The sequence below is a fragment of the Onthophagus taurus genome, chromosome 2 (assembly GCF_036711975.1).
Source record: "Onthophagus taurus isolate NC chromosome 2, IU_Otau_3.0, whole genome shotgun sequence".
In the NCBI taxonomy this organism is placed as follows: Eukaryota; Metazoa; Arthropoda; class Insecta; order Coleoptera; family Scarabaeidae; genus Onthophagus; species Onthophagus taurus.
The window spans coordinates 355,553-383,506 of NC_091967.1; the positions used below are offsets into that span (position 1 = coordinate 355,553).

The 27,954-nt window shown below is 36.2% G+C and overlaps 3 protein-coding genes across 4 annotated transcripts in view; all 3 read right to left on the reverse strand.

Moving 5' to 3' along the window:
• LOC111419407 (dopamine receptor 1-like) overlaps positions 1 to 27,954 on the reverse strand; it is a 160,036-nt gene that overhangs the window by 58,377 nt on the left and 73,705 nt on the right. The gene's annotated exons all lie outside the window — the stretch shown is intronic.
• On the reverse strand, positions 3,446 to 4,149 carry LOC111419397 (calmodulin, flagellar-like). Its single transcript, XM_023052193.2, has 2 exons — positions 3,979 to 4,149; positions 3,446 to 3,924 (listed from the first exon to the last, which is right to left on the reverse strand). The coding sequence occupies exons 1-2, from the start codon at positions 4,062 to 4,064 to the stop codon at positions 3,468 to 3,470; spliced, it is 543 nt and encodes a 180-aa protein (XP_022907961.2). The 5' UTR covers positions 4,065 to 4,149; the 3' UTR covers positions 3,446 to 3,467.
• On the reverse strand, positions 19,139 to 27,940 carry LOC111422161 (uncharacterized). Its single transcript, XM_071194623.1, has 8 exons — positions 27,684 to 27,940; positions 27,533 to 27,629; positions 27,292 to 27,472; positions 26,722 to 27,235; positions 20,195 to 20,371; positions 20,036 to 20,132; positions 19,795 to 19,975; positions 19,139 to 19,739 (listed from the first exon to the last, which is right to left on the reverse strand). Exons 1-8 carry the CDS (start codon positions 27,850 to 27,852, stop codon positions 19,224 to 19,226), a joined length of 1,932 nt encoding a protein of 643 aa, XP_071050724.1. The 5' UTR covers positions 27,853 to 27,940; the 3' UTR covers positions 19,139 to 19,223.

Below are 27,954 nucleotides of genomic sequence, written 5' to 3' on the forward strand. Positions count from 1 at the left end.
CACTAGAAGTATACTTAATGCCGCCAAAATCGATAGGGTGGTTTTTAAATAATTCCAAAAAAATAGGGGTAGTTCGCCCTTTTTAACCCTCTGCTATATGTGTGACACATCAAAAGAAAGCTCTTTTAAAATGAATATCAGTTACAATTTACTAAATTTTGATAGCACTTTTCGTTTTCAAAATATAAGTGAAAACGTACTTTTTCTCCAAACTTTCAACCCCTATAACTCGCCCCAAGGGCTTTTACCGCACGTATAAAAAAATGTGCGAACCTTATTTTGGCCCATTCTATGACTGTACCAAATTGCATCGAAATCGGTGAGACACAGTTGTGACACTTCCCTTGTTAGAAAGTCTTTGGCTATTTTTTCAGTATATTCTCCTCGGAACTATTTTCTCGGGGTTCCCCTAAATATTTTTCTATTTTTTGTCTCCAGGGATCTATCACACTCACAGTGGCAGGGTCCTTAGTTTTTTAAATAGAGATGTTATATCTAAATCGAACTTTTTGTCTTTAGGATCGTTATTCTTATTATTTGAGGGGTTTGGATTTTGAAAATCCTTGGCAAGTGTATTAAAATAATCTTCCTTAACAAGCTTTTCAAATTCTTAGACTGCCTCAAATTTTAAACTCTAAAAGTAACTACCAGCCGCAAACGCACACGCTTCAGATAAAATAAGTAGGTACATAAGTAGGGATTTACCGATTATTTACTGATATTTTTTCAAGACAAGTGTAGCGTGCTGTGGCAGCAGCTCCATTTAAAAACAAAATGTATTTTCATTTGTTATTATTTTTATATTTGCCACACAATTGTTTTTGAAGCCAAACAGAACAGACGCAAAATAAAAAGTCTGTCAAAAAGTTAATTTTATTATTATGTTGGCTAATACCTCATAGCCACATTTGGTGACCCCGATCAAAACAACTCGCAACCTAGAAGATTAAACCAAGTCACAACCTGAAAATTATCCCTTCACCCCGACTAAACCAGCCCGGCAAATGAGATTCAACTGAAAAATTCAAGAATTACCAATTCAAGAATTAAGAAGAATCCATTCAACCGATTGAGCTCCAGCGACATACGCCCCGACGTCCCACGCACTCTATAACCGACTAAACGTTACCGTCGTATCTTGGTTGATGTTAAAAACAAACGATTAATTGATTCAAAAACAGAATTATACTCAATTGGTACCAGTATCAAAACAAATGAACCAACACCAAAACTTTTTTCTTTCGAATCCATATATACAACCCTTTTAAAATCATTCCCATCACTAACCTCTACACCGGATTTTTCTTCACCAGTTAAACATCAGACAACACACAAAATTATAACTAATTCTTATTTACCGTTTTGTCGTCCTCGACGTTTAGATGTACATAAACACGCAATAGCCAAAAGGGAATTTGATCAGATGGTAGCCATGGGAATATGTCGACCCTCTTCTTCTTCAACAGCATCGCCTCTACACATGGTCCCCAAAAAGGATTCCAATGATTAGAGACCATGTGGAGATTATCGACAATTAAATAACGTTACTATTCCGGACCGATATCCCCTTCCACATATTCAGGATTTCAACTTACATTTGAATGGATGCAAAATTTTTTCAAAAGTGGATTTAGTAAGGGCATATCATTAAATTCCGGTGGAAGAAGAAGACATTCCCAAGACAGCTATCACTACTCCTTTTGGTCTTTTCGAGTTTACTCGTATGCCCTTTGGCCTCCGTAATGCTGCTCAGACCTTTCAGAGATTCATAAATGAAGTTCTTTCGGGTCTCAACTTCTTATTCGTTTATTTAGATGACATTCTCATTGCAAGTGATAACGAAGAAGAACATTATGTACATCTCGAGAAGTTATTTGAACGGTTAAGTACATTCAATATCAACATCCAACCATCTAAATGTGTTTTTGGAGTTACTTCCATTGATTTTCTTAGTCATCATATCACTAGCGATGGTATTCAACCTTCTAAGTCTTGGATTGATGCTATTTCAAAATTTCCCAAACCAAAAACATTGAAAGAACTACAAAGATTTTTGGGCATAATTAATTTTTATCATAGATTTTTACCGAACATTTCTAATATTTTATCACCCCTTCATAATCTTTCATCATCGCTTTATTCAATTAAACAAAAATTAATAACATCTTGGTCAGATGAACATGAAATTTCCTTCGCAACAGCTAAAGATCTTCTAACGAAATCTACCGTTCTGGCTCATCCGTCTCCTCACGCTTCGCTGTCACTTACCACAGACGCTTCTAATACAGGTATAGGAGCAGTTCTGAGCCAAATTATTGATGAAAAACCGCACCATTAGCATTTTATTCACATAAACATTCTCCAAGTCAAGTTAAATATTCAACGTTCGACAGAGAGCTATTGGCAATATATTCTGCCATAAAATTTTTTAATCATTTCCTACACGGAAACAATTTTACAGTTTTCACCGACCACAAACCTATAACTACGGCAATATTTTCATCAACAGAAAAAACACCAAGACAAACCAGGTACCTAAATTACATAACACAATATACATCCGATGTGAGATACATTAAGGGAAATTCCAATATTGTTGCAGACGCTTTGTCCAGGACAAATATTGAATCCCTAAATTCTCAATACCCCGACACACTTACACTTTACAAAGCTCAAGTCACAGATATCGAATTGTCGAACCTACTACATAAACAATTTTCTCGCACTCACACTACAACACCCTATCAGTTATTGCTACAACCCACAACGCTACCTGATATCAAATTATGGTGTGAAATATCAACGGAATCTCCGCGAATTTACATTCCGCAGCAATTTAGAGAAATAGTTATACAAAAATTTCATGGTTTATCTCACCCTGGCATTCGAGCAACCATTCATTTAATAAAAACAAAATTCTTTTGGCCTCATATGTCAAAACAAATTCGTATTTGGACAAAATCATGTTTACAATGCCAGAAAGTTAAGATACAAAGGCATACAAAATCGCCAATTCTCAAAATCAAAGTTTCAAAAGTTCGATTTGAACACATTCACATTGATTTGGTTGGCCCACTTGTTCCATCTCTTGGATGTACTTATCTGCTCACAGTCATTGAGCGTTTCACACGGTGGCCAGAGGCTTTTCCTCTAAAAGATATCTCTGCAGCCTCTATTGCAGATACTCTTTTCAGGCAACTTCAGCCGTTTCGGTATTCCTACCATGATCACTCACGATCAAGGACGACAATTCGAATCACTATTATTTTCAAAATTCCAATTATTTTTAGGTACTCATCAAATACACACATCTGCTTATCACCCACAAAGTAACGGTATGATTGTTGTGACCTCATAGCCACAACAAGACAAGAAGTTTACTTAAAAACAAGATTTCTTGTCTTATCGACCCCTATTCATATCATTTGTAAAGTTCTTTTTGCAAATAACTTAATAACCTTTTATTTTTATTTTACAAAATCTTTAATCATATTTCGACTTTGGCTTAAGATAGAAACGATTTCTAGATAATCAACTTCATCATCATCTGGATCAATCTCGAATTGTCTTAAAATCTCATCCGTAGTGTCCTCCTTTATTTGATCGCCCATGTAACACATAACGTGTCGAAGAATTTCCGCCGAAATATACCCACATTTATCCAAATCAAACGATCTAAAAGCTTCTTTTAATTTACGCTCGTTTTCAGTTTGTTTATATTTCTTAATCGCTATTTTAAGAAAATCTCCTAATCGCATTTCTTCTTGATCGAATATATATGGCAATTCTTCATCGTCGACGTGAAATCCGATTGATTTTAACATAGGCCCCAATTGGGTGGTAGCTACAAATTCGGAGTTTTCCGCCACTAATTCGAACGTTTCTCTCCACATTTTTATGCGATTTTCTAATCCATCAACTTTTCTAAATAAGCACAATTAAAATTACCCAATTGAAATGATCTGATTTATCGCTTACTTTGAATCCTTATAACTTGATTTAAAACCCGTAAACTTGGAGATTGTTGAAAGTCCTAACGTTGTGCTGGTAGTTTTAAAATTCATTTTTAGATAATTTTTACAAACCGAATTCTTGGATTTGATATAACCACATGGAAACCAAAGTAAAATAAGTCAAAACTGTCATATACGAATACAGCTCGTATTCGGTGTCATTTTTATGTCATTGTTCAAAGTAAAAAAAATCATGTTTTTTAATAAAATTGGGAGAAAAACTTAAATAATCGAAATGAAAAATGTCAAAAGCACGTTCAGTAAATTAGGAGGATTTGGAAGAAACTCTCATCCAGAGCAATTATTGTTGGGTGTTGTTCTTGGTTATGCAACCGGATACGTGACTATGAAAGTGGGAAGAAAAGCTGCATTGGTTGTGGGTACGGGAGTTCTCGCCTTTCAAATAGCTCAAAACTTTGGATTTACGAAAAGTAATTGGGACGATGCGCGAAATAAAGCAAAGGCGGTGCAAAGTAAAATGGGGGCGGGAGGATGTAGATTTGATAGGGACAAATTTCGTCAATTAATTAAGAAAAATACATCCTTCGTTTCCAGTTTTGCAGGAGGTTTTTTGATTGCTTTTGCTACCGTCTAATGATTTAATAAAAATGTTAATAAAAAATTTACTCCCACAATTATTTTCTTCTTTTTTTTAATATTGTAAATAAAAAATTGTACGAAAAAGCTCTCTAAAATTTCGTAGTATAACTTGAAGTGAGTTAGGGGCGAAAAGAAGTCCTAGCAAAATGAAATTTGTCACAGAATTCCGGGTGCTGCCGGAACTTTTGGGCGTCGATGTGTCAAATCAATCCGATAAAATTCATATTTCAGTTCTCACAGTTCTCGCATAAAGCGTATCGACACTTTGAAAATAGATGTTCAGTCGAACAGAATAAAATACGCACACACGTTGCATAGACTGCCGTGATACCCTTTTTCCTTCAGCCCAATTCGTACAATGTCAGCAATCCCCCGTTAACCAATTTTTTCAATTGACTTTCGAATAAATATAAAATCAGCTGAGTTTTCAATTTAGATATTAGTTTTAATGGTAAAAAATTTAAATTAAACGTCCTACATGAAAGCATTTCAAGCAAAAATTTATAAATACCTGTCAGGTTTTATTGTCGGTTATTTTTAGATCATTTCGAATAAATGCCATTTATTTGTGAGATGTGAGTAAAAGGGAGTACTGTCAGATTAGGTTGGCGATCCAATTGACGATTATGACTTTTGGTATTGCTCGAAACAATTCTAGTACTTCACAATTAATACCGGGAATTTCATATAACTCGCAATATATGAATGCAGTAATAGTTATTTATATTACAAGTGGGCTAGAAACATAATTACAGTACGAGTGTGGAGAATTGCACGACGAGGTTGTAGACCGAGTCGTCTAATCACATGAGTACTGTAATTACTGAAAAAAAAAAGAGAAGTTACTACGACTCCACCTCTCACTTTCCAATTGTATATCCGGAGAAGACTGGGACAAAGTGGACAGACTAACAATGGAGAAGGGTAATCGCGAATTTCAGAACACCCGTGACACACACATCAAGAAGTTTGAATCTCTGGAACGCCGGTCGCAAAAGAAGAAAAGTAATAGTTTACCAGTAGAAACAATCGTCATTAACAGATCGAATGTCCCACTAACGAAAGACGAAACCTCTGTGCTCGCCAAAGGATTGAACTACGCAATCGCCCCGAAGAAGGTCCCAAAGGAGGAAATCATCTGCGAAGTGGAAGCAGCTGTTCGAGGGATGCATGCACTGAAAGCCGAAGAGATCCGACAAGAAGTTGCGAGAGTATTGAAGTCAGCAAAACCACCAAAATCCAACTTCTTCCAACCTTCCAAAATCCAGCAGACAAGGGGAATGCCACCGTTGTTATGGACAGGAAAGAATACGACGACAAAATGATGAACCTACTGGACCCAGCCACCTACAGGAAGATCAAGAAGGATTCCACAGACAAAATCGTAAGAAAAATGAAGGAACTGATAAAAACCACAGGAATTCCAGCAGAACAGCAGAAAGGTTTGTTTGTGCAGGCGCCGGTACCACCAAGAATCTATGGACTACCGAAGATTCACAGACGTCCCCCTCCGCCCTATCGTCAGCGCCATCAATTCCCCAACATACCAGCTGGCCAAACATCTTGCAAAGATTCTGTCTCCCTTTACAGGTAACACGGAATCGTATGTCAGGGATTCTACACATTTTGTGGAATCGGTAAAAGGTGTAAAGCTGGAGGCTGGGGATATGTTGGTAAGTTTCGATGTGGAATCCCTTTTTACTAGGGTACCAGTTAAGGATGCTGTAGAGGGTCTTTGCCGAAAACTCATTCCGGAGGGTTTACCAGAATACGTGCCAGATCTGGTGGAGTATTGCTTATCGTCGACGTATTTCAGCTGGAAAGGAGAATTTTACGAGCAGTTCGAAGGATGTTCGAGCAGCCATGGGATCTCCACTATCGCCAGTTATAGCTAATTTCTACATGGAATTATTCGAAAAGGACGCTTTGAAGAAGAGCCAGTGGAAACCAAAACTATGGCTACGATATGTGGATGACACGTTTGTGATATGGCAACATGGTCAAAAACGGCTCCAAGAGTTCTTGGATCACTTGAACTCTCAACATCCTATGATTAAGTTCACCATGGAAACAGAAACTGCCAAAAAACTACCTTTCCTAGATGTATTGGTCACCAGGACGACAAATGGAGATATAGAACTTGGTGTATACCGAAAGAAGACCCATACCAACAGGTATTTACAGGCATGTTCACATCATCATCCCCAACAGAAGAGGTCCGTGATCCGTACATTATTTCAGCGAGACTATGTGAAGGAGAGAACTTGAAGAAGGAGCAACACTTTCTACGAGGCGTGCTGCAGAAGAATGGATACACTTCGAGGGACATCAACCAGGCCATCAAGCAGCGAAAGTAGAAAGAGGACACGGTAAGTACAAAACCACTTGGATTTATCTGTCTTCCCTATGTTTCAGGTGTAACGGAACGACTTGCTAGGCACCTCAAGAAGAACGACATCGTAGTGCGGTACGGCACGGTCAGCAAAATTCGGAACACACTCCCGATAGCCAAGGACAAACTAACTCCATTAAAAGGAGCGGGAGTCTGTCGACTATCGTGTAGTTGTGGGAAGATTTATGTTGGCCAAACTGGACGCAACGTCGAGTGCCGCATCAAGGAGCATGAGAGGGATGTAAGGCTGAAGAAGATCCAGCAGTCGGCGGTTGCGGAACATTGCCATGCAGAGGGGCACCGAATAGACTTCGAACAAACAAAGGTGCTGGCTAGGGACAACAGATACTACCAAAGACTGACAAGAGAAGCCATAGAGATCCACCGACATAAAAATAACGTTAACAGAGAGGATGGCTGGGAGCTTAGCAGAACATGGAAGATGGTGGTGAACACGAAGACCTCTTCCCGCCTCACACCGGACGCGACGCAATTAGTTATTAATTAGTTTGTAATTAGCGTTAACTGATTATTAATTAGTTTTTCCGACTTATATATAGTTACCGATTTTTGATCTCGTCACTTCGAACCAGTTTCTGAAGAAGGTTGCAACATGGCATCCGAAACGTCAAACCTTTTATTAAAAGATGCACGGCAAAACCCGAAAGTTTCTAGTGTTAGTTCTAATTTTAGTTTAATTCACACCGGCCGTGAAAGCCTTCGTACTTATAAGAGAAATTGCTCAGTGTTCAATATCCTCATCATTGTGGACCTTGTATTCGATGCTAAGAACATGTTTAAACATCCATAGACAAAAATTGTCACATTGACAACTGGAAAAATTAATGACCCAATGTCACCAACTTGAACTGGTTCCATAAAATGTTACTAAAATCTCATTACAGCATCGGATGCTGTAATGAGTCTCATTACAGCACCCGTTAGAGCTTTCATTGCCGTCGCGAATTACAAAAACATAATTACGAAATTACTATACACTTGCACTGTTCCACATAAAATGCAACATAGCTTAATGATACAGGCATTGGGTAGTTTTGAAAAGGAAAAGTTTTGCTTGGACAAAGTCTTGTGTTAATTCTAGTGATAGTGGTAGTGCAAAACTAGAACTAACACTAAACCGAGAACTAGAAACATTCGGATTTAGCCGCACGTCTCTCAAGACGGCTAAACCCGAATGATTCTAGTTCTAGGTCTTGTGTTAGTTCTAGTTATAGTGCTAGTGTAAAACTAGAACTAACACTAGATTTAGAACTAGATAGTATCGGGTTTAGCCGCGCGACAACCTAAATTGAAATTATATTGACATGTTGCATTTTATGTGGGACAAAGTAAGTAGGTTTCTATGGAAATATATTTTTGTATATTGCATCTTAAGTGAAATTCACTCTAGTGTTTATTCTAATTAATTAGTATCCACTATTATAGTATACATTCTCATTAATGAAAAAATTTAGATTTTTTCAAAGCCTAATGAACATCGTTTTTATGTTATTCAACTGTAAATCTGACAAGAACTAGGTCATTAAACATGGTCGCTACGTAATACTTTCAGACTAATGAATGCGTAATAATCCCGATAAAGCCGTTAATAACAAGATAACTTCGGTTTACCGGTGACGCCGTTACATCGCGAATTTTGAGCTTGTACGGTGAGAAATTTATGTTCCCATTCGCAAGATATGTACGGATAACAGTTTTCCACAGGATAAGGTTGGCATGAATATTACACGAAAACGAGCCTGTTATCGATTTCTAACCGAACGGGTCGTTCCATAAATATAATTGCCCAGCGAGGTATGCGTATTCATCCGCTGTCGCCCATGTAATCGCCTGTAATCCAATTTTCGACTTGACGAACAACCAGATCTATCCGAAAATCTAAAACTTTCTATAATATTTACAAATTCATCTAATTTGAGCCGACTTTTTAGATTTTGAGTAGTCTCTTGAAACTTAAATCATTTCATCATATTTAAATATTTCCGGTAAAACGCTTATAGAAAGGCTCCGTTTATATTAGCGTTGAGTTGAGTACATATTAAATTGGGGTGTTTACAAGATTCGAGATGCGTTCGACTTGGAAATGTGCGGAACAGGAGCGAGTCGTAGAAGTCCTCGTCAACTCATAGCTCAACTTGTAGTACATCGAGTGGAAAATGCCTTTATCGATAACATGGTCTCGAAACGGTGCGCGTACTCTTCGTTCCTCAACAACGATTCCAACGTTCCTCGGGTTCCCTATAAAGAAAACCGGGTGAAATCTTAGTTCGAAGAGATTTCCTTCGAAAGTATAGGCGGAGTAATTTTTCAATACGAAGCCCTTACTATTATATTATCTTTTCATATAAACCTTACGATGGGTGGATTTGTAAGATTCCGGAAACATCTCTTGAAGATTGAGAAAGATATTGGAAAGGTTTCATTTATATGTAGGTAGTGATATTAATGATTTGTATTATAATGATACAATGGTTGGTAATTTAAGAAAAATGTGAAAACTTTTCCTTTAGATTCTTTCTTGATGCGTTAAGGGAAAACAAAGAAAGCATAAAAGGCTTTTCACCCAGATTTATCCCAAAAAGGTTTTCAGAGGGACATTTTTTTAACACAACCCCAATTTGTTCTCCAAATCCCTTATTTTAGAACCTATACATGTAGAATAAATCCTATTTGTGTCGATGCAAAACAAATTTTTTTTTTACAAAGAAAATAATTCGAACTTTTCTGTGTAGTTTTGATTTGATTAAACAAGCGCCAAATCGATGGAGATATCTTTATTGGTGTTATAACGAAAAATGTCTATAGTTTTTCTGGTTATCCTATGATGGAAGTGGCGACTCTTAGCAAGAAGAATTTTTAATTTTATCTAAAAGTGTACATTGCAAAAAATTGCCGTTTCAACTTCTTTTTAACGTTACAACGGTTTTAGTAATGCGCATCCATTACGGTTCCTTTGTGTTTTACCGATCTGGCGTTCCTGAAACCGCAGACCAGCGCAGTTTACCAAGCGTGTGTTTGCGATGCGCTTCCACGATCTTGCTTACAAATCGTGATTTCACTCGTCGTCGATCTCAAAGAGCCATTGTCCTTTCGTCGTCCTGTCATCGTTAAATCGTAACTTTATAACATTCGGCTTTTAAAGGGCGTCTATACATTTCACTTGACCGAAACGAATTTATCTTTATTTACTTTTATTTCTCTCTTTTCCTTCTTTATGTATCCCTAAGAAATGTGACTTCAAAGGTGAAGTAAAGTTTCTTGTCGGATTAAACTTTTTTTTGAAACAACGTAAATGAATAAAAATTCATTAGATTAAGTATGATTCATAATCTTACAAAAACCAGGAATGCAAAAATTATTTGGAAAACTATCGTTAAAAAGAATAAAGCGATAATGAGGCATATTGGAATAATAGTTATTTATATTACAAGTGGGCTAGAAACATAATTACAGTACGAGTGTGGAGAATTGCTCGACGAGGTCTACGAGTCGTCTAATCACATGAGTACTGTAATTATTGAAAAAAAAAAAAATAATAAGTGAGAAGTTACTTAAAAATAATAAGGGAGAATTCTCGTACTCGGTACTCGGTCTACGACCTCGTCATGCAATCACACGAGTACTGTAATTATGCTCTAGCCCACGTGTGATATACAGCATTTTATCTACGACTGCTAAAAATTACTAAAAAATCAATTTCTTTTTTTTTTTTTCTTTAAGTACTTTTATTGCCAGACCAGTAAATTAACATTACTATACAAGGCTTTTTCTTATATTAAATAAATGTCACATTACATAACTAAAATGACCTTGTCACTTACAAAATAATAAACATAAGTCAAATTGGATTGTAACATTTAACGTATTTTAAATCAAGTAGATGTCTTGTGGTAGTTTCCTTTTAAGACGACAGTGGATGTTCTTTTTGCCGAGGTTGTATGGCTGTAGTACTTCTGTGTATTGTATGCGTTCGTGAAACCGGGAAGTCATTTTAGATATAAAGGCTGTGATACTATCAATTTTTAATTCGTTGTGTAGTTGATCATTAGAGATATACCACTCGGAGTCTACTGCTATGCGTAGTATTTTGTTTTGTAAAACCTGAACCTTATTAAGATTTGTTTTAGCCGAGTTTCCCCAGACAACGCAGGCATAGGTAACGAGTGGTCGAATGAGTGTTTTATAAATTAGAATAGTGTTTTCGCATTTAAGTCTTGTTCTCCTGTTTATCAAGGGATACAGTTGTTTCAACTTTCCGTAACCTTGATTAACTTTTTGGAGTATATGGTATTTCCAAGTTAATCTTGTGTCAAGGAATATGCCAAGATATTTAACCGGTTCGTCCGAGTCAACTTCTTTAAAAAAAAAGTCTATTTGACATTTATAAAAATATTTTGAAATGATTGTTGTCAATTTTTAATTGTCAGTTTCAACATGTTTACTCATCTGGAATAAGTGTTTTGAAATGTAAAAGCATAACAATTAATGTTTATAATAAATATACTGTTGGAAATAATTCACGAGCACACCCTATATAATCTGAACGCGTGAAGATAAATCCATAATATTTGCGGAGCACAAAGCTTTACTGTAGACGAGTTTATTCAGCGAGTTTCGAGTTGTTCTGTCGCGGCATTGTTGACTGAGTCGCTCTTCCAAGTGGAACATTCCATCGCTATGGAGACCGAAGTGGATGGAAAATACCGGTCGTTTTTAGTGTGGTGTGATGCACCACATTGTTATCGTACTCTGTGCGCAATGGATGGGCGATCGCGTTACTTAAGCGAAGAATGTTTGTGGGTATGCACATTGAGGGTGTATCGTTCCGTGAAATTACGCGTTGTCTCGAGCGGTCGTTATCGGCAGTGCAATGGGCATAGCGAGAATGGTCTGAGGTAGGACATAGGCAAGGTTTATATATAAGAGGTTGTCTAGGTTCGTACGCAATCATACTGCGCATTACGTCACATGTGGAAAATAATATCGCCAAGCAATTCAAATTAAACAAAGGCATGGAGCACCACATGGCCATGAGGTTGCGTGCGCAATCCGTGATCGCTTACGTCACGAAACACTCCTGCTCTTGCCCCTCGCCCACAAACTAAAATCAAAGTATTGCAGCATAGGAACTTAGACAACCTTTAATATATAAACCTTGGGACATAGGTACATACAGCCGCGGCCGGGATGGCCCTGCGCGACCCCAGCACACGAGGATCGCACTCTTTTGTTCAGCGCTTTAGCGTCGTATGCGTCCTCCTCAAGGCAACTTGGAGCTGTTTGACCACCGGCAGGGGAAGGCGCACTCATTACGCGAACTGTATGGCGGCGTTTGGTAGATAGTGGACTGCTCGCGCGTCGTGCGATACAGCGAATTCCAGTAACACCCGAGCACCGCAGCATACGTCACGAGTGGGTCAACGCTAGGCATTAGTGGGTTGCCGAGTAGAGGGACATTTTGTTTTCCGACGAAGCAAGATTCGAATTGAGCACCGGTGATGCGCGAATTTTAGTTCGTCGGAGACGTGGTGATCGTCTACTCGAGCAGTGCGTGCAAGAATGCCCTATCCACCGACAACCGAGCATTATGGTATGGGGTGCTATTACACATGGTGGACGTACACGTCTGCTGCGTGTATAGCAGACCATGACGGGTCAACGATACGTAGATGAGGTGCTACGGTCCGTTGTGCTTCCCTACGTTCGGCGGCGTCCAAGTCTGCTATACATGCACGACAACGTCCGAACGCACATCGGGCGTATTGTACAGACCTTTGTGGAAGAGCACCGTATACGAATGCTTCCTAGGCCAGCTCGTTTTCCGGATCTGAATCCAATCGAACATGTTTGGGACATGACTGGTTGGAGACATCTACGTTATCTGGCCCCCTCGGCTAACGTTGAGGAGCTTTGGAGACGAGTTGAGGTGGCATGGTTGGCCATCCCTCTTACTACAATACAGCGACTTATAGAATCCATGCCACGTCGTGTAGCGATGGTACGCGAAGCTCACGGGGGATACTCTCGCTATTGATGTTTCTCCTCCAAGCAGAGTTGTGCCGCGCTCCATGTGAGAGTAAGTTACACTACTTTAGTGCTACTTCCATACCAAATTTTATTGCGGTAGACCAAAACCTATTAGAAATACAGGCCGTCGTGTTGTAGAGGGGATTCAAAGGACTGGCTGCGCAAACAAAGACGGCATAATATCACCGTAGCCGTTCTAATCGCCTTACGATGACCTCATACGTCTAAAAAGTATAATAAATGCTGCCGATCCAACCTACTTAACGGTTCAAACGCAACTGAGCGTTCCTTCCAAACCGACTGTAATCCTTCGTGATTCAATCGTCCCCTCTACTACACGACGGCCTGTATTTCTAGTAGGCTTTGGGTAGACTCACGCGTTCAGATTATACAGGGTGTGCTCGTGAATTATTTCCAACAGTGTAGTATTGTTTGTCTGTAAGTAGATAGCACTTTTTCTTTTGTATTGTTGCTGCTTTCAATAAATTAAGTCTGTTCTGATTAGGTTAAAAATGCGTTACGTAATGAAACCAGTGCGGTAATGAACTTCATTACGTAACTCAAAACACCTCAAATGAATGCGGTAATGATGACTTATCCAAGCAGTCGTAGATAATAATTATATAAAGATTTAATTTTTTAATTAAATAATTTCATTAAACAATTAAATATGGTTTGTTAATTAATAGTTTAAAACGTTTTACCAAGCGTGCAAACAATGACAATTAGTAAATGTGCCGAATAATGGAAATGAACCGCGACGTTTACAAAGGATCGTCTAAAATAAATGAACCATTGCATTCGAATTTACGATAATATGGACCTATAAATTTTCATGTTTAACTGTCAAATCTATGTATATGTTGAATGATGGAGTATTCAACGAGTTGATTAGAACCTCAAATAATAGTTACTTTAATAGACGTAATTAAACTATTTTAATTATAAGTTTCGCGACTCATTTGATACAAAACTAAACTTTCAAATTTTCCAGTGAAACATTGTTCAACGGTGTCGAAGCTTTCGTTTATTAATATCCAATAAGATAACGTTATAAAAACTTAACTTGTGGGTTGATTAGAAAATTAATTAATCAATTATAAACAAAAATGTGTAAAAAGATAAAAATAAATTATTAATTAAATTTTATTCATTTATCATCTTCTTTTAAGTAATAAAATTCATAAACTTTAATGAATTTAGATGAGCGATCGTATCCATTTTTATACCTATAGGTGTAGGTACTAAAGGCAATCGCGATCCATCTATTTTATGGCATCGAAAAGTGATTTTCATTTAAAATTTATGGCGGATGAAACGCTTTACCGTTAACGTTTAACGGCGGCGCGGCGTTGCGATCCTTTCGTTTATTTTTGTATACAGTGCGAAATAATTTTCCATTTGACGCCGACCAACAAATAAAATATAAACAATTTAAATAATTCGGTTATTCTTTGTTTTGCTGTTTTGTTATATTTGTAGTTTCTTACTAGACGCTTTTAACTACTGTTAAACTGATATAGGTAATTAAAATTTCGTAGTTAATATTTTAAACTTTTTTATTAAACATTATTTTTACCCGTCATAATAGTAATAATATATAATTCATAATTGAACCCATTTTTAAGTTAAAATCCATTGGTGATGATGCAATATTCTACTTTATTGGATTGAATAAGATAATAGGCAATTAAATATCTCGAAATACTTGCTCTTTGAAGTCAAATACTTCTCAGATCAAAGATTACAGTATTTCTCTTATTACAACTAGAACCCATTTCGGTGTAATTAAAGACAAATATAATGTACGTCAGTAAAGGGACGCTTTAAGATCGTAGTTTGAGTAACATTGTTGCCGTAGCAATACCTTTAAATGCAGATTTATTCCTACGAATATTCTATTGAAATATTTTCACCCCCTTTTAGACCAACATTCCCATTGATATTTTAACGATTTCCGATTCAAAGTATATTTAGTTCACTTTTTAGTCATCATGGCCAAGTATAAAAGCAATTTGAAATATATATTCTTTGACCATTTCTGAAAAATAATAAAATGGAAAAAAAGCTTTTTATATTTATTTGGCTGAGCGAATTCAGTGAAAAATTCGTCCTCAAAACGAGATTCACAAAGTTTATTTCAATAATTCCTGGAACCCTCTTGTTTCTACCCAATAATAACTTCCGCTTAATTTTTTTCCGGTCTCATTTTTCTACATACACAGCACCCCTATAGGAAAGGCATTTTTCACTATAGGAAATTCTCACGAACTCGAAGAGGAATTTAATGATTGAGGGAGGCGAATAACTTTATAATCCTTTTTACAGCCTTCGCTTAACGTTACCGATTGCTTATTACGCTCCATTTTGTTTTGGTTTTGTTAAATAACATTGTTTTAAATTGTGGTCAATATTTTTTCTTATTTAGTATTCTGTAATTTGTTTATAAATATTATCATATAATTTTTTTAACAATGGAACTATTTTTTAAATTTCTTTTATCCACTATTATCATTTCCTTTAATAAATCCTTCGTGTAATTTCCCGGCTTTTCACATCGCATAAACTTCTTATCGGGCACTTAAGCGCTTTCCATTTCTAGAAAATTCCAACAATATTCTTGAAGTTAACCGCCTAATTTAGTCTCCATCGCTTTGAAACTGAGGTGGTTAAAAAGTTTTGGAACATGGATATTTTGTAGGCTAAATCTAATCGTTTCTTCGTCAATTTGAAATGTTAATGTTACTTTAAATTCAATGAACGGTAGATTATATTAATAAAACTAACATTATCCGACACTCCTTGACCGAGTAAACAAAACTAACCTTACTCTGGATCTCTTTATCGGGATTGAGATCGTATTACATTTTCTTTGTATAACTTTCATTTCAAACATTTCGTGGGTGTTTTATCTTTCTGTTAAGGCTGTGGTCTGGATTTTTTAAGATTCTTTCCGTTCAGTTTGGATTGATATAAGCTATAAGTTAATAGGTAGTTTCTGCTTTGTTTCTCTATATAAGTATCTATGGGACTCATCACGGAATTTGCACAATACCTACTATTGTATGATGAGTCCCAATTTTGGTAGTCTTGCGTTATGGTTTGCAATGCATAATTCATTTATTACACAGAATAAAGCTCTTGACAGGGGAGTGGAAGCAACTATAGCGGGTTGGATCCGCAATATGCTAGATAGTAGAATAGTTTCTACTTCACTCCACGGTGATACGATACGCTTCAGGCCGGGAGGTGATATAGAGACTATGTGAAGGAGAGAACTTGAAGAAGGAGCAACACTTTCTACGAGGCGTGCTGCAGAAGAATGGATACACTTCGAGGGACATCAACCAGGCCATCAAGCAGCGAAAGCAGAAAGAGGACACGGTAAGTACAAAACCACTTGGATTTATCTATCTTCCCTATGTTTCAGGTGTAACGGAACGAATTGCTAGACACCTCAAGAAGAACGACATCATAGTGCGGTAAGGCACGGTCAGCAAAATTCGGAACACACTCCCGATAGCCAAGGACAAACTAACTCCATTAAAAGGAGCGGGAGTCTATCGACTATCGTGTAGTTGTGGGAAGGTTTATGTTGGCCAAACTGGACGCAACGTCGAGTGCCGCATCAAGGAGCATGAGAGGGATGTAAGGCTGAAGAAGATCCAGCAGTCGGCGGTTGCGGAACATTGCCATGCAGAGGGGCACCGAATAGACTTCGAACAAACAAAGGTGCTGGCTAGGGACAACAGATACTACCAAAGACTGACAAGAGAAGCCATAGAGATCCACCGACATAAAAATAACGTCAACAGAGAGGATGGCTGGGAGCTTAGCAGAACATGGAAGATGGTGGTGAACACGAAGACCTCTTCCCGCCTCACACCGGACGCGACGCAATTAGTTATTAATTAGTTTGTAATTAGCGTTAACTGATTATTAATTAATTTTTCCGACTTATATATAGTTACCGATTTTTGATCTCGTCACTTCGAACCAGTTTCTGAAGAAGGTTGCAACATGGCATCTGAAACGTCAAACCTTTTATTAAAAGACGCACGGCAAAACCCGAAAGTTTCTAGTTTTAGTTCTAATCTTAGTTTAATTCAAAAAAGGAAAGAGCTGCTCTTGACAGGGGAGTGGAAGCAACTATAGCGGGTTGGATCCGCAATATGCTAGATAGTAGAATAGTTTCTACTTCACTCCACGGTGATGAAGCGTATCGTCTTCAGGCCGGGAGGTGGCTGCCCGCAGGGAGGGGTGTTATCTCCTCTGCTTTGGTCCCTCCTAGTTGACGATCTGATTGCGATAGTCGAAGCCGTTGGTGTGGAAATACAAGCTTATGCTGATGACATTGTCGTTATGGTCAAAGGAACCTGTTTGCCGAGGATATCTAAAGTCCTCCAGGTGACCCTAGATACCATTTGCGCTTGGTGTAAGGGAGAGAACCTCTCAATAAACCCGCAAAAGACAATTGTTGTGCCCTTCACCAGGAAGCGAAAGTTGGATGGACTAATCCGCCCAACTATCCAAGGTGAAGAAATTCCTTTCTCAAAGGAAGTCAAATATCTAGGAGTAATCCTAGACAAAATCCTGTCATGGAATGGACATTTGCAGGGAGTTTTGCACAAAGCCAGACTATCCTTGTGGACTTGTCGCAGTCTTTGTGGAAAAAATTGGGGTCTTACCCCTGAAAGACTGTACTGGCTCTATGTGACTGTGGTTAGATCTATGATCACATATGGAGCAGCAGCCTGGTATAAGAAAGTCCGACAGACTTCAGTTATCAGTAAACTTTCACGAATTCAACGAGTAGCTGGATTGGCAATCTCTGGTGCGATAGGCACAACGCCTACTCTAGCAATGGAGGTTCTGCTTGGCCTATCTCCTCTGCATTTGCATATAGAGAAAGTGGCTAGAACAACCATTTACAGATTTAAGCAATATGCTCAAAACTGTTCCAACATGTCCTACCAATGGGGTGCGGAAGACATTATAAGCACTGATACTGTGTTATCAATGCCGTCAGATTTGGCGGTATCACTATCAGTGATTAATGCTTGATACCAGATTGTACTGCCTGAGCGGCAGTCCTGGATCGAAAATGAAAATTCTCTGGTTCGGGCAGACATTTGCTTGTACACAGATGGATCAAAAACGCCTGAAGGGGTAGGAGCAGGAGTATACTGCCAGACACCTCGAATTAAGCAAGCCTACAGCCTGGGTACGTACTGTACTGTATTCCAGGCGGAAGTATTTGCTATTGACATGGGTGCTAAAATCCTTCTTGAAAGAGGGGTGAAGAACATGACAGTACGAATCTTCTCAGACAGTCAAGCCGCTCTCCAGGCGCTGCAAGCCGTGAAAACGGTGTCGGCTCTGGTTAATGATTGTAAGAGAACATTAAACACACTGAGTTGTGATAACAGAGTCTCTCTGATCTGGGTCCCGGGTCACTCTGGGGTTGCTGGCAATGAAGCGGCAGATAAGCTAGCACGAGATGGCAGCGCTGAAGCGTTTGTGGGGCCGGAACCAGCAGTTGGTGTATCATTTGCGGTGGCCAAATATAGGATTGGACTGTGGGCTGAAGAGAGACTTCGCCTACTGTTTACCAGTTCTCCTGGAATGAGACCCGGGAATATTTTAGGACTTGCCCGTAGTAGCATAAAAGTTCTAATGGGTGTTTTTACTGGGCACTGCCATTCTGCACATTCTCGATTTTTGGGTCGCAGTTTATCTCCTCAAAAGATCTGAATGACCTTTCGCCGAGCAAGGTATTAACGTTCGCGATCCTTAGGGTCGCGGTGCAAGGTTGGTTGGTCCGCCTACCCGATATGTATTCTATGTAATGTAATGTATAACACAGAACCCTATACGATGTCTTAGCCGTTATCATTTACTTCTGCGTCGTTAACAGTGTTAATAATGTGTTTCCCCATCCTTTCTTAAAATCATTTCTGTATCCATTTTGTTGTTTCAATTCCCGACTTTAACTATTACAACGACGACCTTGTGATAAGGTTTTTTTATTCCATAAATCGTTATCTTAAAGTATGTATTACGAAATAAATTATAAATTACAATAAAGAGAACATAACATATATTTTTATTAATAAACAAGGTTTGTTTACATTAGATGTAATTCGATGCAATAACGTAATAATCATTATTTATTCCAAATTTAATCCGGTTCCTTTAAGATTTTTCGCAATCCACTCATCCATTATAGCAATTTTTTCCTTAGACATATTTTCTTTGTAATTACCCGATTTTCCACAGCGTATAAACTTCTTATCGGGAACGTGAAACACATTCGTTTCTCTTAAAAATTTCACCAACGTTTCAACATTAACGGCCGGATTCTTTTTCATCTCCTCGAAACTGAGATGTTTTAAAAGTTTGGGCACTTCATTCTCGGGGACGGTTTTTCCAAGGAATTTAGCAACCGTATTTATGGCTGCGCGCAAATCTTTTAATAAATCTTCGTATTTTAAAAAGAGTAAGTTATCTAAGTGGCGATGATTCCAAAACGATAGGATGTTTTGGAAATATGGCGCATAATCGACCATGTCGTTCATAAATAAATGAAAAAATTCATCAAAGTTTCCTGTGTATCCGTGTAAGAGTTGTGCGTGATTAAAAAAAGAAACAACAACGTCTTTTGGATTCCTAATTACATGGATAATCTGTAATTTATAAACATAATCTTTATGTTAATAATTTTAAATTATTTCTTTTTACTTTAGGTTTCTTCGCTCCAGTTTGAATTTGTAAAGGTAATAAACACCATGGTAAATGAGTTTTTATGTATCTTGGGCTCGGTAAATTATCCACGTGTGTTATTGGGTCCAATAAAAAATCGACACAATCAAAATCTGGGCGCTGTTCTTTCAACGCTTTAAAATTCAAAACAGAGCTGATTCTAAGGTAGTTAAAATAAAATTAAAACGTTAAAAATAACTAAATATTTCAAGAAATATACTCTATAAAAGAAAATCGTTCGGTTTGATTAACTTCAGCTCCTTTATAATCTAAATCGTTTCCTATCAACCAAATCATTTCTTGGCTCCAAGTTGTACCTTTAATTTAAACGATTCTCATTAATTAATTTAAACAAAATTAAATTTTTTCGAATAAATACCCGATTTAGGAAAACCGCTCACCCAAACATCGTCATTTCTGACTTCCATATTTTTAATTCTATCACAAAATTGACTAAAAGTCGATGCCATCATAAACCCTTCAAAATTCTTTAACGGCGCGCGTAACACATTATCGCATTTTTCTTTTAAAATTTTTTCAATGTCCATTTTGATGTCTTAATTCCCCAATGTAATGATGCAAAGACGTTCTTCTAATAACTATGATATAGTTTTATTTCCTAGTTTTATATTTATGTATTTATTGCGAAAAAACTGATAAATTGAGATAATTATGTACTTCTAAGCGATTAATACGAATCAAAACATGTTGCAATCGCGAAAACAACTTTTGCTAAGAACAATCTTGTTTTGATAGTAGTTCTAAAAAAATAGTGTTCTAAAACTGATAGTTTTCCAAGAGTAATATAATGCACCGGTACCTCAAATATCCTTTTTCTGGTAAACTTAATTCATTGAGTAAAACGGCAATATACGTTAGGAATACCGAAAAATATAGAAACAAGAAAAACCTGGGCATCTTCCTATTGTAAAAATACAAACCCTATGTAAAAAATAAGACGGAATTTTTGCGGCTCTCCAAGACGTTTGAGTGAATTTTCTATTGTGATTTTTGATTAAACAAAACTGTTTTTCAATTCAAATATCCAATAAAAATTGTAGCATTCCATTTATAATAACAAAGTTGTCATCTTGAAATTATTTTAAATCGAAAGACTGGGATGAATAGTTCCTACATGTAAAATCTCAGAAATGTACGAAACAAAGTTTACGTAGAAGGTAAAAAAGAATTTTTCTGAGACTCTTCACTGAATTTTTGGTTCACATTTTGTCTAAAAAAATCCCTTTTTCACATATTATGGGGCATTGCTTTAAAACTACCGCATCGATTGGAATAAGTATTAATACCCTTTATTCGCTACACAATACTCTTTAATTTGATGAATGGCACCACCAGATCGGTCATCTCTAACTCGAGATATGCTGCAAATAGTCAAATTATCCCTAAAAAACAATTATAGCTCCAAAACGTATCCATAGAAAAATACAGTGGCGTCAAATGTACAGGGTGGGCAAATTTGGGTGTTATTATAGGCTATCTCAGAAACTATAAGAGATACGAAATAGTAGGTGCCAGTCCCGGTCTCTTTTTTCGAGACTAACTCAATCCCGTAAACACCAAACCTCTATCTTCTTTTGTTTTTTAGTTATAGCCAAAAAGTCAAATTTTCGTGATTTCAAAAAATGCTCATATTTCGTTTATTTTTGAAATTAGAGGAATGAGGTTGATACGTTCTTAAGACACTTTTTTAACCCTTTCACTACTACGGGTGACTATAGTCACCGGTCACAAGATGCCACCTATACACGACGGGTGACTATAGTCACCCGCTCCAAAAATGGAACCAAATGTTAAGATAAATGGTATCGCTTCGTGTATTTCTGTTCGCAAACAATTGCAAGCGCTATTGCAGCATTCGATTTTTTCGACGTTGTTTTGTCATCGACCTGTGGGCCTCAAATGTATAATTATACTCAGTTAGTCGTAAGTCGTATGTATCACAGGATAGAAACCAGACGTATCAGTGACAAAATTGCAGTAAATTTATATAAATATAGTGAATTGTGATATAATTATATTAAAATTATATAAATAATATATCAGACGTACAGCAAGACAAAGGTATAACTGATTATTTTTCTAACTTTTATATTTTTCTGCAATTGCAATAAATTTTTAAATATTTGACCGTTCCAGAAAATGATTAGAAACAATAAAAATCAAAATAATAAAAGAAAGCGACATAATGAATCGCAATCGGAAGATGATATTATTACTTCGTACAAAAGAACTCGAAAGAGTATATTGAGCACCTCAGAATCCGAAGAACAAAATTCGACAAAATTGGAAAAAAATATATTCGATATTGCATGGACTACCGAACCGGCGCGACCCAAACTTCATCAATTTTCGAAACGAAATTCCGGAATAAGAGTACCAATTAGCCACTCCACATCAATTCTTGACTACTTCCAGTTATTTTTCTCCGAGAGCTTTGTGGAATTTATCGTCAAAACAACAAACGATTATGAGGAATGCATAAATAATAATAACGCTCCGAGTCCTTCACGAGGGACTTGTCTTGCTGAAATGTATCGTTTCGTCTGTATGAAGATGTTGATGTCGCGGAATAAAAAACTATCTCATTCTGAGTATTGGGCAAACGATGAGCTTTTGAGAAGCAGAATTTTTGGTGAAATAATGTCAAGGGACCGATTTTTATATTTACTAAAAATATTACATTTTAATACCAATGATACGCAAGCAAATGTTGATAGATTATATAAAATTCGGGAAATTTGTGATATGCTTAGAGAAAGCTTCAAGAATGCGTTGTATCCCTTCCAAGATTTATGCATTGATGAAAGTTTGTTGTTATATAAGGGCAGATTGTCCTTCAAACAGTATATTCCATCAAAGAGGAACAGATTTGGTATTAAGTCCTTTGTGTTATGTGATAAGGAATCTGGATTTGTTCAAGACTTTATAATTTACGACGGATCCCTCTCCAATATTACCAACACAGATGCAAATCTTGGAAAATCTGGGAGCATTGTTGTCCAGCTACTCAGACCATATTTAGAAAAAGGGCATACTCTATTTGTTGATAACTGGTACGCAAGTCCAGCACTGTTTATTTTTTTGCACAAGAATGGTACTAACGCCTGTGGCACTGTGAAAAAAAGACGCAAAGGTATGCCAAGAATGGATAAAAAATTGAAAAAAGGCGAGAGCGAACATTCTGGTCGTCAGAATGTTTGCTAGCCATGAAATGGCATGACAAAAGAGAGGTGTATATGTTATCGACCTTTCACACCGAAGAATTTGTCGATACAAAAATCCATTATCGCACAAAGGAAATGATCATAAAAACCAAAGTGTGTCGTTGATTATAATCGTTCTATGGGAGCCGTGGATAAAACTGATATGATAATAAGTACAATTCATTCCCAAAGGAAAAGTTTAAAGTGGTATAAGAAGTATTTTTTCCACTTATTGGATATATGCATATGGAACGCCTATTGTCTATATAAGTTGAAAAGTGGGAAATATATATCGATGGCTAAATTCCATCTTGAATTAATTCGACAAATTTTAAGACGCTACCATTCATCGAAAGCCACGAAGAATGTTAATAAATCTGGACATATTAACACAACGCGTCTTACTGCAAGACATTTTCCGTCACTTTATGAGAATAACAAGACGAAGAGAAAAAATCCACTAAGAAAATGTGTGGTATGCAAAAAGAACGATAAAAGCAGTCAAACACGATATCAATGTGAGAAATGTGATGTTGGTTTATGTGTATATCCGTGTTTTGAAAAATTTCATACAGAATATTATTATTAAAAAATTACTGTTCAATATTATGTTATAATTATAGTTCCTATATTGTTGTATAATATAAAAATATTAATTGTATTGTTGAATTAAAAATACCTCCATGGAAAAATTATGAACACAAATCATTTTGTTTCTAAAAGTAATGTCACAAAGTCGTTTTTGAGACAAAAGTCTTGGCCCCGCATGCTAAAGACTGCGCGCGCTTAATGTTCCCACTTTCGGCACGGCGCTCCGTTCTAGACGAGGTACTCCGCGGCGAGGCCCACCGTAGCGAAAGGGTTAAGTAAAATATACTGCCGTAGAAAAATTTTAAAAATATTTGATGATTTTTGAGATACAACACAAAGTTGTATTTTTTTAAATACAAACTATAGTAGATTATGGTGTTACTGAAAAGAGCATATTTTTAGCTTTCCAGTGATGTATTGCACGCATGATGTATTTGGGGAAAATAAGCGTTATTTTTTAATTCTAAAATATTAAAGATTAATATTCAAAATTTTAATTATAGTAGGCGAGGAAAACATTAAATGCCACTTAGTTACTATAGTAACGTGAGTTTACTGATCATTTTCATTCATGAATTTTTCGAAACGAGTTTCCCGCTTAAAAATTCCTCATTATTTTTAAATACATAAAGCGATAAAATTAAAAAATGATTCTTTGAAAATGATAGATATCCCATATAAACATCGTTTCAATGAAAAGTCCGCTGCTCAGTTTATGATCCCTAATCTTCCTCTATACTACCGAAGATTACATTCATTGATACCCAACTGTTCTAACCTTACAACCAGTAAGTTTAGTTAGTAAATTTAGATGACACAGTCTGTGACTGTTTAGTTCCTGGAGTTGTTGTTCATATTTAATTCATTTATTAATACGTTTCTTGTATTTTTAATAAACAAACATTATCTACTAAATCATTTTTATTGGTGAACAAAGTCAGGGATAAGACACTGAGAAATTTAAATCAACTATTCAAAGTTTTTATTCGTTGGTACAAAACCAACTTTATCCTGCATAAAGCTAGGTGTCCACTTGAGAGAAACTTCTGAGAGTAACTCTCGATATCTACTCTCAACTCTGTGTCCACTTGAGACTGTTTTAGCTTTCCGAGAGCTTTCTCTCAGACAGTTCCCTCAGGGCCGTGTCTACTAGTGAAATGTGTCCGTGCTATGGAAAGTAAAATTTATTTTCTTTCATTGGTGTTTGTAAACTTGGATGTAAACAAAATTGCAAGTGCAATAGCGTTGTATAAAATTTCAAAAAAAAAAAAAAACAAACTGAAAAAAATGAAAAGAAGCTGTTGGGTGCCAAATCATGGATTTGGCGTAGATTAGAGCTGGGTGTCAACAAATATCAACATTCGTTGTCAAATTGTTAGTTATTTGGCATACTGGATTCACAAAAAAGTGAACTCGATTGCTTTAATGGCACTTATAAATGCAAACTATAAGTTTATTGTCGTACACGTGATAGCTTAATAGTGGCTTGGCAGTATTTTGGAAAATTATTAGAAAATATAAACTTAAACGCCTCAATTGCTGAAAGAGACTAGATATTGCTGGCAGAAGACTAAGTACTACTAATGAAAGACTAGATGTTGCAAATGAAGCAGATTCTTCTTACAGAAGACTGCACACTACTACCAGAAGACGAAATACTGTTGGTAGAAGACTAGATATTGCTGGCAAAAGACTAAGTATTGCTAGTGAAAAACTAGATATTGCAAATGAAGCACATCCTTCTTACAGAAGACTACACACTACTACTAAAAATCAAATACTTTTAGCAAAAGACTTAATTTTACTGTCAGAACACCAAATTATGTTGTCAGAAGTTACTATTACTAATGGTACAAATCCCGTTTAAATTTCTGTCCAATACTTGTTAAAATTGTTCATTATGTTCATTAGATGTGATATTCCAAAGAATTGAATTTTCTTCATACACTTCAATTAATTGAAATATTTCTTCTTGGTACTATTTTCTTTTAGGTGTTATCTTTAAACGTGTTATATTGAAAAAACTAGCAGCTACTCGCAGCAAAATTCGAACCGTGTTCGGTTTTTGACAGTTACTCTCACGATAGATATTGTGCGTGTCCACTTGAGTACAAATCTCAACGTGTTTACTCTCCGAAAGTTTGTGGGGACTCTCTAATAGTTACTCTCAGATGCGTGTACCAGAAAATATACTCTCGATAGCTTCTCTCGAGAGCATTTCTCGCGAGTGGACACTTAGCTTAATGGTACAATACCAACTTTCTGTCATATTCGTGCAAAACCATACAGCAATTAGGTAGTAATTACTGTCCGAACCCGCCTACTATAATCAAAATTTTGAACATTATTTATACATGCGATACATCATTGGAAAGCTAAAAATATGCTCTTTTCATTAACATCATAATCAAGTACATATAGTTTGTATTTAAAAAAATACAACTTTGTGTTGTATCTCAAAAATCATCAAATATTTTTAAAATTTTTCAACGGCAGTATATTCTACTTAAAAAGGTGTCTTAAGAACGTATCAACCTCATTTCTCTAATTTCAAAAATAAACGAAATATGAGCATTTTTTGAAATCACGAAAATTTGACTTTTTGGCTATAACTTAAAAACAAAAGAAGATAGAGGTTTGGTGTTTGCGGTATTGGGTTAGTCTCGAAAAAAGAAATCGGGACATGGCACCTACTTTTTTCGTATCTTTTATAGTTTCTGAGATAGGTTATAATAACACCCAAATTTGCCCACCCTGTACATTTTATGATTTTTTTTTGTAGACTAGTGTTATCAAAATTATATTTTATATTTTCTCTTAAAATCATTTTGTTGCTTCACTTCCCGACTTTAACTATTACAACAACGACCTTGTAATAAGGTGTTTTTATTCCATAAATCGTTATCTTAAAGTATGTATTACGAAATAAATTCTAAATTACGATAAACTTTTATAAGCAATTAATGAGTGCAAGATAGTGCAACAAAATATTATTTCAAATATTTGTAGAACATAACATATATTTTTATTAATAAACAAGGTTTGTTTACATTAGATGTAATTCGATGCAATAACGTAATAATCATTATTTATTCCAAATTTAATCCGGTTCCTTTAAGATTTTTCGCAATCCACTCATCCATTATAGCAATTTTTTCCTTAGACATATTTTCTTTGTAATTACCCGATTTTCCACAGCGCATAAACTTCTTATCGGGAACGTTAAACGCTTTCGTTTCTCTTATAAATTTAACCAACATTTCAAAATTAACGGCCGGATTCTTTTTCATCTCCTCGAAACTGAGATGTTTTAAAAGTTTGGGCATTTCATTCTCGGGGACGGTTTTTCCAAGGAATTTAGCAACCGTATTTACAGCTTCACGCAAATCTTTTTGTAGATCTTCGTATTTTAAAATGAGTAAGTTATCTAAGTGGCGATGATTCCAAAATGATAGGATGTTTTGGAAATATGGCGCATAATCGACCATATCGTTTATAAATAAATGAAAATATTCATCAAAGTTTCCTGTGTATCCGTGTAAGAGTTGTGCGTGATTGAAAAAAGAAACAACAACGTCTTTTGGGTTCCTAATTATATGGATAATCTGCAAATTTATAAACATAATCTTTTTGTTAATTATTTTAAATTATTTCTTTTTACTTTAGGTTTCTTCGCTCCAGTTTGAATTTGCAAAGGTAATAAACACCATGGTAAATGAGTTTTTATGTATCTTGGGCTCGGTAAATTATCCACGTGTGTTATTGGGTCCAATAAAAAATCGACACAAGCAAAATCTGGGCGCTGTTCTTTGAACAATTTAAAATCCAAAACAGAGCTGATTCTAAAGTATTTAAAATAAAATTAAAACGATAAAAATAACTGAATATTTTAAGAAATATACTCTATGAAAGGATATCGTTCGTTTTGGTTAACTTCAGCACCTTTATAATCTAAATCGTTTCCTATCAACCAAATCATTTCTTGGCTCCAAGTTGTACCTTTAATTTAAACGATTCTCATTCATTAATTTAAGCAAAATTTTAAATAAATACCTGATTTAGGAAAACTGCTCACCCAAATATCGTCATTTCTGACTTCCATATTTTTAATTCTATCACAAAATTGACTAAAAGTCGATGGCATCATACACCCTTCAAAATTCTTTAACGGCGCGTGTAACAAATTATCGCATTTTTCTTTTAAAATTTTTTCAATGTCCATTTTGTTGTCTTAATTCCCCAATGTAATGATGCAACGACGTTCTTCTAATAACTATGATATAGTTTTATTTCATACAGTGTTATCTATGTATTTATTGCGAAA